This window comes from Danio rerio, chromosome 16 (assembly GCF_052040795.2).
Source record: "Danio rerio strain M-AB ecotype USA chromosome 16, GRCz13ab, whole genome shotgun sequence".
NCBI lineage: Eukaryota > Metazoa > Chordata > Actinopteri > Cypriniformes > Danionidae > Danio > Danio rerio.
Window position 1 is genome coordinate 15398386 of NC_141036.1, and position 15369 is coordinate 15413754.

At 34.7% G+C, this 15369-nt stretch overlaps 1 protein-coding gene across 14 annotated transcripts in view; it reads left to right on the plus strand.

Moving 5' to 3' along the window:
- Nucleotides 1-15369, plus strand: part of col14a1a (collagen, type XIV, alpha 1a) — a 320593-nt gene that overhangs the window by 19874 nt on the left and 285350 nt on the right. For 11 of the 14 annotated variants that reach the window (XM_087286725.1, XM_087286726.1, XM_087286727.1 and 8 more), the window contains 2 exons: nt 9457-9600; nt 10371-10457. The exons of the other annotated variants lie outside the window; for them this stretch is intronic. In XM_087286725.1, the coding sequence (XP_087142851.1) occupies nt 9457-9600; nt 10371-10457 (231 nt within the window). The remainder of the gene's footprint in view (nt 1-9456; nt 9601-10370; nt 10458-15369) is intronic. 14 annotated transcript variants of the gene reach the window in all.

Consider the following 15369-nt stretch of genomic DNA (forward strand, 5'->3'; position numbering starts at 1 on the left):
GCCTACGCTATTGTTGTCTGTTAGAAGGAATGTGTCAATAGAGCAGCCATTTTAGTACAGGGTAGCGCTCCATTTAAATTAATGTGGAACCAAGGTACAGTGGTGGACTGTCCATCCAGAGCTATGATCGGGAGTTTTCCCGCTAGTCAGTGTGCAAATATTTTTTTTTAAATTACAAAAATTATAATTTTACATAACTTTACTATATCTATAGATGAGTGACCGCATGGGCATTCCTGACAAAAAGCATGTATGTGTGCATAGAAATGTATTTTCCTCCCTGTCTGTTTAATTTGATGTAATCCATGTCCTGAAACTAATCCATGTCTCTTGCTTTCACTTCTCATTCTAATGGAGGGAGCAATTTGTTTGTGAACGACTCGTTCACTTAGCCAACAACAATAATACGAGATTCTAGCACTGCAGCATCTTGTTGTCATATTACATTTACATTGTTTGCTCATTTTATTTTACAAAACTAGAATAAGCCTGGTATTTAGTGCAAGTTGATGCTACTTTGCCTTATGGTCAGTGCAGTCAGAGACTTTATTATTATCAGTAACGTTACCTGTTTAGCACAAACGTTCGTAAATTACAAAAATGTAAAAAAAAAACTTAATTTTTACCTATAAAATGTTATGCCACTGTGTATTGTTTTTTCTTTGTTTGCTCGTTACTAGACCTGTACACAGTGCTAAAGTCCAGCATCCACACATTGGCTTTAGTCTTGATTAGTGCAGTTGAAGGACAATTTTCCTGGGAGCACTGTACAAAAGTAGTGGTGGTATTGATGCATACTCATGCGATATCTTGCGTATATATGGAATGGAGTGACGTTAACCATTGCCAAACTGAATTGTGAGTCCTTTGAGTTGCACTGGTCTGCTGTTGAACTTTTCAAGGGCCAAATCAGGCATCAACCAATCAGATTGCTTTATGCAAATGTACAGTATTAGTGCAGATGCTGGCCAATCACATTCTTGGAACACCAAAGAATAGCGGAACATCAAAATGGAGGAAATGTTTATTATCACGCATAATAATTATCTGGTGCTTTGATCAGTCTTCATGTACATTCCGTGACTTAAACAGGAGGGACCAATCCTGGAAGGAGTTGGCAGAGGAGGTTGATGAATATGCACTGCAGTAAATGCTTTTCTTACTTAAAGTTTTCGTTTTATTTCTAGTCTAAATATCTACAAATTCCTACATTAGGACAAACAAATAATCTCTCAGTGGGGAAAGATTGTTTTGCTTACCCCATTGGTAGATTATTTTGGCTAAAAACAGGTTGCAAGCAAGGTAGTATGTACAAATTCAAAAAACAGTATGCGAGGAATACCTGGATGACCTACTACAGTACTTCTGGCAAGAAACCCTGTGATGCTATGAGAGAGAATTCATGAATGGGAGTGAATCGAAGCAACTGATGCGGTTAGGTCACATGATAATGACAAATGGCGGAAGTACGTCTGAGTTCCAAGAATCTACTTTGCTAACAGCCATGTAGTAAAATCAAAGGTAGTGCCAACTCGAGTAGTAGATGATTTCGGACACAGTTTCAGACACAGTTTTCGGAGACATTCTTGATTTAGAAATTTTTCAATATTTGACAAGATGAAACAAGAGGAAACCTTTTTTTTTTTTTTTGCATTGCGGTATGTATTGTGCTGGCAGCTTTGGTTGGTTTAGTATTGTCATGAATAAAAACAACTGCCAGTAGGTGGCAGCAAGCCCCTGCCTTAATAAGAGATTCACTTAATTTATTCAATGATTTATACAAAAGTGATCGATTCAATTATAAACAAAACAAAGGACTGTCTTTATAAGAAGATCGTTGAATCATTGACTCAAGTGATTTATCATTCAGAAACGAACCAAAGCAGCATTGCTTTGAGATGCACACATGTTCTGTCCTGGCTTTGTTTGGAGGTATTGAGGTATTAAAGTGATGGAGCAGGGCTGAATAAGGACAGCTGATAGTTTGCGGGTCAATGCGACTCTTTTGTGATTGAGATGTGGAATGTCTAGCTGTGGTATTTCATTCGAGGTTTGACAGAGGTTATCATCAAATCAAGCTGAATTTTTTATGGTATCTGATTTTGGCTGTCTGAAGGTCCAAATCTCTAAACAACAACATTGGCATTCTTTAGTAAGGCCCTGAACCAAATGGCAAGCGGGTTACTGGCTCCCAAAATGAATCAAATGACTACAAATTACTTTTCAGAATGAAAAATTAGTGAATGTGTTTGAGATGAACATATGTTGAGGTTGATAAAAGTAACTGATAAAGTCACCTTTATAGATAAAGCTTTATGATGTAAGCATTTTCACAAGTTACATCACAAAAGAACATTTTTTTGGTTCATAAACAGAAAATCTGATTCAGTGAGGACCAGTTCAAATTATGCATCTGTAAGGCCTTTTAGGAAATTATTTAGATTAACCAGAATGAATGAACAAATCAAATTTAATAACACATTACTCACTCACTAATTTGACATCTCACCATACAGGAAACACTAATGATATCAGAACAGATTCACAACTCACACATAAGCACAATTAGGCTGGGCAATAAAAAAAAAAAAAATCATGTTTCATATAATTTGATATCAATAATTATTGAATATTTTTAACAGTACATTTAGGAGTATTAGGATTTTTTTTATTTTATTTAACCACTTTGTTTTATTTTATTTACATTACTAAGGCAAATAGTTTTAATACACTGTAAAACCCAAAACGTTAAGGTAACTCAAACCATTTAAGGAAACCGATTTCAACAAACCATTTTAGTTCAAAAACTAACCCATAGGAGTACTGTGAACTAGAGATCAGCGTTTTCTACCGTTTTCTACCCGCCACACCAGTTCCCGGGGGTTGGGTTGGGTGCAGACTTCTACTGTGAACTCCATTTAAGTTTAAGGAATGAGGTATTTAATTAACTCATTACCTTTTACACTGACTTCAAAACTCTTTAAATGAGTAGAATTAACTTTCAGTAAATTTTAAGGTAACTACACTCATTTAATTTGATAAAGTTGACTGTTGGGTTTTACAGTGCAGTCAAAAACAAAAATTTGTAAACAAAATTTCTCTTCTCTTTATTATAAAATAAACATGTGTTAAAGAACCTCTTAAACTTGATAAGTAATGTTACAAAGTGTGTGCAATAGTAAAACCTAAATGCTGAACAAATAAACATTATGGTGTGAATAATAATGATACAGTAAACCTCAAAATCTGTCAACAACACAAATTATTAATTAATCGAATCTGAGCTTTCAAGTAAAGGAACCAGCCATCATTATTCAAATAAATAATGCAACATTACATATTGTAAAGGTGAATGACTACATTGCCCTCTATGCTAAAAAATCTTTACGATGGGGAGCTAGTGGCTGGGATGCAAATGAAAAGAAACCAAAAAGCCACTCTGGCAACATCCTTACATCCCTTTTTATTTACAATCTTCTGATTTTAACATGTGTTGTTATTCTGATCTGAGGTGACAAGCTCTTGTGCATGGATTCCTTAAACGTTTACTATGGACTGTTCGCTCGCACTACCCTGGTGTCTCTTTTAACTAGGTGACTATCAACATTTTCATCCTTTTCTCAGAGGATGACAAACAGATGAGTCATCACTCCGATGCAAGTTTATGGAGAAAAGTAAAAACCGCTGCAGTGTTTGGGTGCTCTGTGTTTGTCTGAATAATTAGTCTGCCATTACTGAAATGTGTATATTCTATACAAAGTGTGAAGCAGATTGGATATTTGGAAAAGTTCAGATGCTTTTTAACTAGGTGTGGCTGGAAAATGCGAGCGGTTTATATGTGCACCGCTTACACAACATGTGAGTGTCGCTTATGAGCGTCAGTCTTATATGCACATCTCTCCCATTTGCACTTCCATTGGAAATGACAAACTGACACCCTGAGCTTGTTGACATTGTTTTTAAGGCGTGTGCTCTGCAGCCACATTTTAATAAAACTATAGCGCTTTATACCGAAACAACACACCGAATAGTTTCTTTTATCGATATTGACAATGGGGTTTTGTCAACAAATATCAATACCGATTTTATCACCCAGCCCTAAGCACTATATATTCTGGCTCATGGCATCTTCAGTATTTCACTTTACAATAATTTCTGGACTTTTTCCCTGAAAACAAACAAAATAAACACACCTCATTTTTTCAGTTTGATTTAGCAGCTATATAAAAACAGAATAAGTTTACATAAGCAAGGAAGCCTGAATTGATTTTGCATCTATTTTTAGAGGCCTCACCAAAATATTTCTCTTCAAAAGCCCTTTGGACCGCTCCTTTTTAAAAATCAAAGCGGGAAGGGAAACGTTCAAATGCGACAAAGCAATCCTGTCCTTTAGTCTCGTTTAAACAAATGAGATTTGGAGCGCTTTGATGTTGTTGTAGGGCCCGGTGACAGTTTGCCGTCTGCTGCAATCTCCTTTTACTTTTCTATGAAGCGTGATGTGCAAAGTCATCAGCAAACTGTGGTTCTCCACTTCTGACTCCCTCTGCTCCGAGTCTAACCCCAATCACGCTCCCTCTGCTGCTGAATAAGCAACTTCCACTCCCCTTCCATTGATCTCTCCACAAGCCATGAGGTTTTTAATCAGGATCATTGGTCAGGGATCTGAATTGCGGGGCCAGGCTTCTTCATCACTCTGAGGTGCCATGATACCAGAAAGCCACAGCTCAGGCATGACTGATTCACACGCAGTAATTTTACAAACCTATTCGTTTATGAAATCAAATGAAAACACTTTGTCTTCTCAGTAACCAAATAATGCAGCACAAAGTTATAATAAAACAAGAAAAAGTAAATTTCTCTATTTAGAATTAAATACAAGTGCAACAAAGGCATTTGACTTAAATATAAGTAATACTTAAACATTGAAAAAAAAATAGTAAATAATAAACAAACGTCTTTGTATATTTGAGATTAGATACAAGCTACATAAAGAAAGCAAAGCAAAGGCTGAAAGGCTCCTTTGATCAACCATATTACAGCAGTGTTCTGTATTTTCATTTTGTTCACCAAAGTACAGATTTTTGGACCAAAGTAATGAATAAAAAAGAAACAACTTGTTTTCCACTTCAATGGTACATCTGCCTTTTTTTTTTCAAAATAAAGTGAAAACAAACAAAAAGAAACAATATCTGTTTCTGTTTCTCCACATATCTGAAAATAAATATTAGCTAGTTACTGTATTATATAGTACATACTGTACATATATCCTTTTGGAAAAAAAAACAAAGAGTAACCTGCATGTTTTTTGCACACTTATCTCCTTTCATTTCATAAATTGTAAAGGCAACAGAAATTGTTATTGCAACGAAACACAGTGTTGAAAGGCCATACGTTTTATTATTTGTGATGAATTAAAACTTAATATTAAATTAATATTAAAATTAGTTAATTGATGCATCCCTTCTCAGATGAACAAAAAAGACTATAAATGAAATGCTGGGTTAAAAACAATCCGATGTGGATAATTTTGGCATCTGAGTGCTGTGTCAAAAAATGACAGACTTCGCTCCAGGCTGTTTTGACCCAGCTACATTGGTTAAATGTTTGCTCCAACATGGGGATTGCTTCATTGTTGTTTAAAAATACTTGAATGCTGGCTTAAGCTAACAAAACTATTTTGGATGAATGCAGCAGATGAATAGTTTACTTATACTTCATATTATATTACTATGATTCATTTAACATTTTTTTAATCTGTTGCATAAAATTTTTCTGTTGTATTAAATCATTTTCACAAAGACTTTTATTCGGCATAGAGATATATGATTAGCTATCATTCAGTGCAAGGGGGAACTGCAAACTTTATACAGTAAGCTTATGAAGTACAGATAATTGCTTTACAGCAGACCATTCATTCTCTAATACATTTTCACATCTTGCTGTCCCACAAAGGCACAGGATCGCAGGAATTATTAAAATGCATATTCATTTACCAACTGAACACTCACAACTGCAACATGGATCACAGGAATCACATCGAGGTTTAAAAAACTGTAAAAAAAACTTTTTTTTTGTAAAATATATTTTTCCAAGACGTTGATTCATTGTTTATGTTCACTTTATATATAGACTCACAAATGTGGTTTAATAATTGTATAACATTTTTACATTTTTGTTTGAAGAAGAATCCTTTTAAGGTTTTTCATCTTAGTTAAAAAAAAATGTAAAGAAAAAACAATTGTATATATATATACATACATACATATAATATAGAACACATAATATAATATATATATATATATATATATATATATATATATATATATATATATATATATATATATATATATATATATATATATATATATATATATATATATATATATAAAGCAAACAGTTCTTTAAAGTCATAATCCCATACTTTGTCACCAGGCAGACATGTCATGAAGCAAGAAAGATGAGTTTGCTGCCAGGACCCTTTTAGAACGGACCATTTGTCACTGTCAATACTGCAAACAAACTTCATGAAGTTGTTTGCTGTGCACTGGCCATAAAGCTTCCACCCACAGATTGTATTTGGGTGATAACTTGGCATCACAACTTGCCGGGCCAGTACTATTCCTCCTCTGGCTTGATCTGTGAATAAGCAGACCAGAGCTGTTTTGGACAGATTGTTTATTAGGCTATTTTGAATATCATGTGTTTGCTTTTGCATTTGAATTTGGATCAGTTTGTTGTTTTAGATGTCTGGTGGACAGATCATGGGGCACATACAGTATTTAAGTCTGTGTTTTTCTTTTTTGGTATTTTGAACAAACTTCTTATACTCACTTTATTCAAAGAGTATGGGCCAGATTGTCAACCACATCAGAACTTTCACCAAGTAAATATTGAGAACATATGGTGCGAGTGACAAAAGTACAGCTTAAAAATGAATCTTGTTTAAATAGTCAGACTGATAACAGACACATGGATGAAGTGAATTACAGTTTTTCTCTGTGGCTTTGGTGAATTTCTCACAAGACTATTTACATTTGCACAACAGTTTATGCATTTGTCAAAACAATTAGTACAAACTCTAAAACCTAGTTGACAACCTGCGAAAGCGTGTCACTTGCTCAAAATAGATAGCTCTTTGAAGTATTGATGTTAATGAAAGTGTCATGAAGATGAAAAGTCCTGACACCATTGTTTATAAACAAGATGGTCAAATGGCTTTGTCATGTTTTCATTATGACAGTTCACTCTGTACATTTTTCCAATGCAAAAAACTCAGATTTTGGGGACACTTCCTGAAAATGTTCAAGACAGCACCATGTACTATTTGCACAGCCATTTGAAAACTACAGTAAAGTTAGACATCACTGCATTTAGTGAGGTATCTGAGTACAAGACACTGCATATTGTATGTTTATTTCAAATATTTATTGCATATCCTCTTCAAAAGCATCTGGATGCAGCCTTTATGATCCAAGCTGAGATTGCATCACTCAGCGATGCAATGTCAGACACAACGCACTCAATGGAATGAGTGTCATCACAGTGACAGGTAGGGTTAGGGTGGGATTAGGTGTTTAAAAAGCATTGGATGCAGCTCAGACTGCACTGCACCAAGTCTGCATCCAGACCCCTCTCATGCTCTTTGCAATTCTAATTTATTCACAGCATTGGGCAAAAGAATGAACACACCTTTATTGTTTACTGTGCACAACTGTAAACAATATTGCTGTACATATTGGAACTAAACCTACAACATACATAATTCTGTAAATTATTCAGGAAATTGTTCAATTTAGAAGACATTTTCAGGAAAAAAAGATATATAGATTCTTTTTTTTTTATAAAATGTGCTTGACACATTTTGACAACTAGTTCAACGTTTTTCTATGTAATGACTCAAGTAATGAAATGAGGACTATTAGTTTTATATGGAATGACTATTCAGCAATCACAAGTTTAGTGCATTTTGACTGACATGAAATAAGCAGATGATAATGTTATAAAACAGCAGAGAGTTGTATGAAACCAATTGATGCATGTCCAAAAGCATTTGCAATTTGTTGGAAGGAATGAGTAACTGCTACTAGGATGTGCACAAATGACTTATTGTTTTGAAAAATGCATTAACTGTTGTGCAAATGTAAATAGTGTTGTGCACCAAGGCCACTGAGAAAAACTGTAATTAGTAATGTACTGTACAGACTACATAAAGCACTTTCCTTACTGAGTTATTGTCTTGTTTCTAGTCTAAATATCAAATAAATTCTAAAATCAGGAAGCACTTTCTAGACAAGCTAAAAAATAGTATCTTGTTTTCAAAAATCTATTTCTCAGAAAAGGAAACATAACATTTCTGAAAACAAGACATTATTTTTGCTCATCTAGAGAATGCTTCTTGATTTCTTCTTCTTGAATTATTAGGTATTTGGACTAGAACCAAAATAAAAACTCCAAGTAAGACTTACATAGGACTGTGATTGTGGTAGATAGATAGATAGATAGATAGATAGATAGATAGATAGATAGATAGATAGATAGATAGATAGATAGATAGATAGATAGATAGATAGATAGATAGATAGATAGATAGATAGATAGATAGATAGATTTCTTTATTTACTGTTTTGTTCATATTTTAACTGGCTTTCTTTACTTTTTTCCTTAAAAACAATTTTTTTTTTATTATAATTAATTTAATTTACAAATTTCTGACTACATAGACACAAATCTTTTTGGTAAACTTTTCTTTAACTTTGTATGTATAATTTTTGTAGTCTGTTCTTTGACACATTTTGGAATTCATTCATTTATTTTTCTTTGGCTTAGTCCCTTTATTTTATCAGGGGTTGTCACAGCGGAATGAACCGCAGTGAATGCCCTTCCAGCCTCAACCTAGTACTGGAAAACACTCATACACTCTCACATTCACACACATACACTAGCGCCAATTCAGTTCACCCATACTACATGTCTTTCGACTGTGGGTAAAACTGGAAACCCCGGAGGTACCTACATGAACATGGGGAGAACATGCAAACTCCACACAGAAATGCCAACTGACCCAGCCAGGGCTCAAATCATCAACCTTCCTGCTGTGAGGAGACAGCTTCGTCTGAGACTAATTACTGAGCCACCATGCCACCCATTTTTGGAATTGGAATAAGTTAATCAATAGCTATGCCAAACTGTGTCATATATATATATATATATATATATATATATATATATATATATATATATATATATATATATATATATATATATATATATATATATACTATTGTTAGTATTATCATTAAGAACATTATTTCCATTTGACTTTGCATCTAAATAATATTATAAAGATATTCTTTTTATATTATATTCAGATGATTATTTTATAGTTTTCTGAACAGATGCAGGTATGCCGGACTAACTGTTCTCTTTCTGATTTTTCTGATTCGTGTCTGATGACAGGAGGGGAAACAAGCGAGCTGCAAATTGCAAAGGGAGTGAATAAAGCAATAATAAAGGATTTTAATCCCAGGAAGGAGTATTCAGTCAAGGTTATTGCAGTGAGTGGAAACCTGCAGAGCCGAGCACTTCAGGGAAAATATACTGGTACGAAATACCTTGTTTCTTTGAAGCAATCCCACAGAAACAGATTGCAAGTGAAAATAATGTGTTTGATCATAGACTCCTCTGTGTTTTAAGAAAACATCGAAAGAAACTAGTAGCTTGAAAATAATAGCATAAATAATAGCATAGTAGCTCAATGTGTATAAATTGTAGAGACCATTTCAATGTGATGATATCATTGGCCCATGGAAATGTCCTGCTTTCTGTCAAACTATTTCATATCTGTAACAAAAGACAATTCAATGATAACTTTACGTTAAAACACCTGCCATGGGATTATTTATCAATATTTGGACTTTTTTGGATTATCAGAAGCTATGGAAATTAGAAATGTAAAACAGGAAATACTTTAGGACTATTATTATTGTTAATGTCCCTCAAAATGTTCTATAGGCTTTAACATTGTTAAGATATTTTCTAAGATGGCCAAACAATGGACAATACATTCATTACAGTACTTGCTAATCTTTGTTAATGTTAGGAAATGATAATAAAGTTGCTTATTGTTAGTTTGTTAACTCACAGCCGATTAAGTAATGTCAAGAAGCACTGAAACCTTGATTAATAAATGCTGTACAAGTATCGTTCATTATTAGTTTATGTTTGTTAATACATTTGGAAACATTAATCAATGAAAATCAAGTGTGACCATATTCATAATATACTACATAAATATACAAATATAAAAAATGTATGATGTTATACATATTATATGTCATAGACTATCTTAATTCCTCTTGTGTCTTGAGCAGAAGACCAGAGCAGTGATGGAGAAATCACTCAACCACAACGACTGAAAGAACCTGGAGCTGTGGAAGAGGGCAATGAGATCTCAGCAGGTAAAGCGAAAGGTTTACATTTTCTTATTTGGCAGATGCTTTCATCCAAAGTGACTTGCAATGCATTGAAGGTACACACTTTATGTTCTTGCTCTCCCATGGAATTGAACCCACAACTTTGGCATTATATGTGTCTTGTTCTGTTGTTTGAGTCTGCAGTAAGGCAATGGGTTGTCTCAATGTTGTTATCAAAGTACTTCTTTAGAGAAATACATGGGATTATTCTATCATACAATAAGACAATCTATTCTCATGAGATAATCTACCAGAAAAATGTGTTTATTTATTAATTTAGTATTCATTCATAAACTTTACTGCTGTTTTCTGCTGAAATTAACACTATAGAGGCAATAAAGACTTTGATTCGGTTTTTATGCTAAATGTAAATATGGAGCAAATTATTCATTAATAAGAACTTTTGTTTATTTCCTTATACATCACTATGTTTTACCTTAAAACGCTTTTATTGTAGAGGTTAATTTGGATTTTTAAATGTGATAAAGCTTTGGAGTTAATTTAAAAGCATTAAAGTCACCAGCAGCATGTTGATTTTTGAAAAACCTCGATAAATGCATGAACAAATATAATAAAACTTTGCCACATTCAATTTTTTTCTTCTATTAATTAAAAAACAAGACATGTTTAGTGCAACATTTCACTTTTAAACTGCTGTGAATCAAGCAAAATCAATATAATTTGATTTTGGCAAATTATATGAACATACAACTCAAATCAAAATTATTAGCCCCTTTGAGTTATTAGCCCCCCTGTTTTTTTTTTTTTTCCCCCAGATTTGCCATGATGAAAGTAAATAATATTTGACTAGATATTTCTTAAGACACTTTTATACAGCTTAAAGTTACATTCAAAGGCTTAACTAGGGTAATTAGGTTAAATAGACAGTTTAGGTTAATTAGGAAAGTCATTGTATAACAATGTTTGCTCTGCAGAAATATTTAAAAAAGAAAAGGAAATTCAAAGGGGGGCTAATAATTCTGACTTCAACTGTATGTTTGTAATTTTCATGTGTTAGATTTTTAAAAACATTGCTATTTCACAGATTTGTATCCTCAAGAGGGATTTATATGAAAAAAATGTATAAAACATTCAAATTAAATTGTTCAACTTGGTTAAACTGCTAAAGTATGGACTGCTGTTTGTACAATATATAAAATTGCTGTAACACTTTAGTTTAGATCACAATTCAAAGTATTATCAAACTGTTAACTAGCAATACAAGCTTCATAAACTAATAATTAGCTGTTGATTAATAGTTAGTAAGGTAGAAGTTCGGTAGGTTTTGGGTGGGATTAGTAATACAAAATAAGGTCATACTTTAACTAGGGATCACAATTTTTTGCTTTCAAGTTTGAGTCATTTGATTTTGAATATATACCGATAGTAAAACTCGATCCGATTCACCTAACATTCAACATTTTTGTTACCAACCAGAGCACTTCTGTGAGGTAGCTTTTACAATCAAGTAATTAATAACATTAATCACAAAAACAAAATTTAGTGCAACAGTATATATATGTTAACTAATATAAAAACAAATAGCGCCTCAATTTAAAATACCCAGCAGGTAGTCCCAAGTTGTCACAGTTCATGTCACAGTTTGCTATGGCAATGTTTACGTCATCAACTTCATAATACCTCCAGTCCGCACATATACTCACACTCCACATTGTCTCTGCAACAATGTGATGTCATGATGCAGGCGTCGCTGTTTCTCTGTTAAGTCAAGAAAGAGGTCTAAGTCTGTACCACCCCAACTATTGGTGTGTTATAAAGTAATGGAAATATATATATATATATATATATATATATATATATATATATATATATATATATATATATATATATATATATTTGAGTCCTTATCGGGAGGTAACATCCGATTCCTATTGAGTCTAAAACTCTGTAATTGGGCCCGATTTTCGTTCACGTGATCGGATCTGAGCATCCCTATTTGTAACTACTAATGAACAGTTGATATTGGAATAATAGGCAGGTAATAAGCCAGTAGTTACCATGAACTATGACCTAAACTAAAGTGTAGCCAAAATTGCTAACACAGAGCAGTCTCCCCCTTGTCTTGTCAGAACTTGTTGAGAAATGTTAAGTTTGTATTAAAATTTTTTTTGTCAAACTTTGGTATCTTGGGAACAGTTGTTAAAACCTGCAAGTCTCTTTGTCTCAGGTGAAAACTCGATGCAATACACAGAAAAACTTGTTCTTGTTCATTCATTTCAGAGACAATTGCACAATTAAAGAGATTTCTCTTTCCTATGAGTTTTGCTTTCTCCTGTGGGTCTCAATTTTACCTTTCGCTTTCTGTCACTTTTGTGCCTCGCTTTAAAGCATTTTAAGCTATATGAATGTCATCATACAATCCTCTGAGGTTTATTATTGCGGTTTTTCTACTGGGAGCTGCCCTCCTGTCAAGAAATTTCAGCTTCTGCACTGTGACTGTCAGTGCCATATAAGAACTTAAACTGGCTTGAGTTGCAGGGATCATCACTCTGTAGGTCCCATCTTTGCTGTGTTTTATCTCCCTGGCATACTTGACAAAATGAGCATGTTCAGGAAGTCAAAGTCAAAGATGATGTCCCTGTCTGAAAGTTTCTGCTTGGCTCTCTCAGGGCCAGACTTCTGTCCAATATCACAGCAATTTTCTATAATTCCGATGGCATTATGTGCACACACCAGTCAGTTTTACTGTAGCTTCTGGACCAAATCAAAGTGTTACAAGGTACAGTACCACTCAAAACACTGGTGGTTGAATACGAAGAGAAAGCTCTCACATTAATGATGATAACTAACATACATGACAGCTATAATAGCAGTGAGATCTTTTCGATCTTCATTTTACAGAGAAGTTTAATGCTTAACCAGCAGTTAGTGTTAGAGCAAACACATTGTAGCCACATAATGACTCATGTTTGGAGTATAATATACAGTGTAAATATGCACGAAATAGAATAGAAATAGAAAAATTAACAAAATAAACATACATAATACCGATTTTCTCTAATTCAGGTCAATTCGCATAACTTTAAAATTCATAGCACATAATAAAACAGGGGCATCACGGTGGCTCAGTGGGTAGCACAAGCGCCATACAGCAAGAAGGTTGCTGGTTCTGACTCCCGCTGGGTCAGTCAGCATTTCTGTGTGGAGTTTGACATGTTTTCCCTGTGCTCGCGTTGGCCGTATTGTGTGAGTGTGAATGGGTGTTTCCAAGTACTGGGTTGCAGCTGGAAGGGCATCCGCTGCGTAAAACGTGTGCTGGATAAGTTGGCGGTTCTGTTGTGGCGACCCCTGATTAATAAAGGGATGAAAAGAAAATGAATGAATGAATTATACAACAGGCTCAGGCTCATTTGTAAATACATGCCTCAGCCTAGATTTGCGCAAAATGTAAAATTAGTTGCTCTGGTTAAAATTTTTTTGCACATTTCAGTTGACAAATTCACCAGAGGGCACTATATACATTTTTGCAAATCCAAAAATTGTAAATTGTTTTTACTATTGTTTTATATTTTAGATACTTGTGCTTTTTGTACACACCCATATAAATGCAGGGCTTGTCAGCAAATCAGTTACGTAACCCAACAAATAGTGTTTTCAAAAGCAAACATAAGAGAAAACTGAACTGTGGCCACGTTTTAGCTTGATTCTATATAACTTTTAGCTCTTTTTCGGAACCGTGCTTCAGACTCAGACTTTCACTCCATAAAAAGTGAAGTAAGTAAACTGACCATGCCAGAAAAGTTGCCCATGTGGAGATAGGTTTGTCAGGTGAGGCAAACTTATACAATTACAAATAATATTTATCATAATTCTGAATTCATCAATTATAAATCAATAGTGTGAAAGGGAACAAGGCGTAGCAGTGGCACAGTAGGTAGTGCTGTCGCCTCACAGCAAGAAGATCGCTGGGTTGCTGGTTTGAACCTCGGCTCAGTTGGCATTTCTGTGAGGAGTTTGCATGTTCTCCTTGCATTCGCGTGGGTTTCCTCCCAGTGCTCAGGTTTCCCCCACAGTCCAAAGACATGCGGTACAGGTACAGGTGAATTGGGTAGGCTAAATTGTCCAGAGTGTATGAGTGTAAGAGGGTGACAGGCCCAGACGACAGGCCAGACGGAATGTGTAAAAAAAGTTGTTATCATATGGACTAGTCTAAAATGGCTTGTTCCAAAGAGCTAACCCTGCAACCATACTGGACTAAGGCCAAAGAAGAAGAAGGAGGAGTGTGAAAGGGAACTGAAATACTGCCTCGTAGTATTAATTTTAGCTACCTGTATAAACTGCAGTCAAACATGCGTTAAAGTAGATTTTTGTGTTACATATTTCCAATAAGGGGCAGCACAGTGGCTCAGTGGTTAGCACTGCCGCCTCACAGCTAAAAGATTGCTGGTTTGAATCCCGGCTGGTTCAGTTGGCATATTTGTGTGGAGTTTGCATATTCTTTCTGTGTTTGCGTGGGTTTCCTCTGGGTGCTCCGGTTTTCCCCAAAGTCCAAAGACATGCGATAAGTGAATTTGGTAAGCTAAATTGTTCATAGTGTATGAGGGTGTATGTGTAAATGAGTGTGAATGGGTGTTTCCCAGTACTGGGTTGCAGCTGGAAGGGCATCCAATGTAGTTGCCGGTTCATTCCGCTATGGTGACCTCTGAAATAGACACTAATGAGAGTTCGGACTGCATGATTTTCAAAGTAATCGTGTAACAGATGTTTTCACACTGCATGACTATCTGGGCTAGCGTTCACTGCTTTGTTTACACTGCAAGATAGATCGGCGACAGGGTGTTACACATTGCATGACTCTACAATAGGAAGAATCACTGACAACTTCGTCCAAACTACGTTTCACAACCAAACACACGTCGTATCTCTTTTGTTGTAA